This window comes from Penaeus monodon, chromosome 32, assembly GCF_015228065.2.
Source record: "Penaeus monodon isolate SGIC_2016 chromosome 32, NSTDA_Pmon_1, whole genome shotgun sequence".
NCBI classification, from domain to species: Eukaryota; Metazoa; Arthropoda; class Malacostraca; order Decapoda; family Penaeidae; genus Penaeus; species Penaeus monodon.
This window is the reverse complement of record NC_051417.1, coordinates 24,710,303-24,711,756: the sequence shown is the minus strand read 5'-3', so window position 1 is coordinate 24,711,756 and position 1,454 is coordinate 24,710,303. Positions and strand designations below refer to the sequence as shown.

Here is a 1,454-nt window from a genome sequence, read left to right as displayed (position 1 = left end):
GGGGAGGACAAAGCTGGAGGACGGAAGGTGTTAGTTTCGATTACTGCGTACGAGTCTGATTCCTTTTTGTCACCAAAAACGTTAATCATGTTTGATCACGAAGAAAGAAAAATGTTGATTGTTTTAAACAATTTACAACTTCGGCAATGGTTTCTTCAGCGAGAGTGACTGTTTTTTTAGGGGGGGGAGTCCTTATAAGATATAATATGGAGATTATCTTCATTTTAATGAAAGATAATCATAATATATATCACCAAGAGTTAGATGATCATATTCCGTCGTTATAAGTGATTATTCATTACTGGATAGCAGTAATCAGGAAAATGTCATTTTTGCCATTCGTTTTCCAAAGAAAATACTGTTACATGCAAATACGAAAAAAATCTTCCATACCATATTAAGTATATGGTTAATCAACAGTATCATTTCACATTGGCAACACATATGCATCAACTCTCACCGAGCGTTGTGAAAGAAAAGAGAAAAAAAATGCCTCTGAAACCTTACCTGAAGGATCCTTCCATGTTGCTCTGTCCTGCGGCGCCCGCCGTGCCTACGACAGCCATGCTGATGCCGTTGTCAGCCTCGAAAGCGTAGTTGAAGTTACCGTCGCCATCGTCCTGCCGGTCGTCGCGGAGGATGGCAACAACGTCTTGAGGACCTTTTCTTACGGGCGAGGTCTTACTTGGGGCAGGGGCTTGGGGCGCGGCGACGGGGGCTTCAGGTTCTGCTGGGGCTTCCGGAGCAGGAGCTTCAGGATTAACGGCTTCAATTTCTGCATCCGTAGGCAGGGGTACGGCCGCGGCAAGCGACAGCAAGCAAATTAGTGTGGTCTGCAAAGGAAGTAAAAACAAAATTGGCATATGTGTTAAAATGCAGTGTCCATACTTCCCTGCTTGACCCTTAGTAAACAGTTAATCCATCAATCTAGGCGCAATGACGCCTTCTACTCATGTAACGATAATGATCCTCAGACTCAGTATTCATGGCCAGTTTCGAAGACAATTCGTCTTGCGTTGTCACAAACACCCTCTCCCAAGCGCAGCAAAACGGCATCTGGCGCCAGACCGAAGGAAGATGTACTCACAAACAACATGACTGATGCGCGAGCTCTTCTCAAAGTCTCCATGCATTTTCTGAAGACGCGTTTATATACCTTCTTCTTGCCAACGACTTGAAGGTCAGAAGTTAAAGTTAGTGGAACCAGTGACATTATTCTGCACAAACAAAATGTTTATCTTCTTGCTGCATATCCTCGTGACCCTATATGACGCTTGTTATCAGTCTACCACTAACTGGGAACATTGTGGAGAGGTAATGTTCCGTGAATCTCTATGGAATCAGAAACAAAGCATTTCACTTGATATTCAATTGTGTGGACATTATGTTTTTTTACAGGCAGAAAGGAGTGCTATGGTTTGCCCTTCTAAAGATTCTATAATTATCGCATAACA

The 1,454-nt window shown here is 43.2% G+C and overlaps 1 protein-coding gene across 1 annotated transcript; it reads right to left on the bottom strand.

The window, feature by feature from the left end:
- Nucleotides 1-507: 507 nt before the first annotated feature.
- On the bottom strand, nt 508-1,123 carry LOC119593301 (cuticle protein AM1199-like; the record flags this gene model as incomplete). Its single annotated transcript, XM_037942230.1, is given in 2 exon segments — nt 508-833; nt 1,088-1,123. Coding segments are annotated over 2 exon segments (335 nt in total), but the record flags the coding sequence as incomplete, so codon positions are not given.
- Between the last annotated feature and the right edge of the window lie 331 nt (nt 1,124-1,454).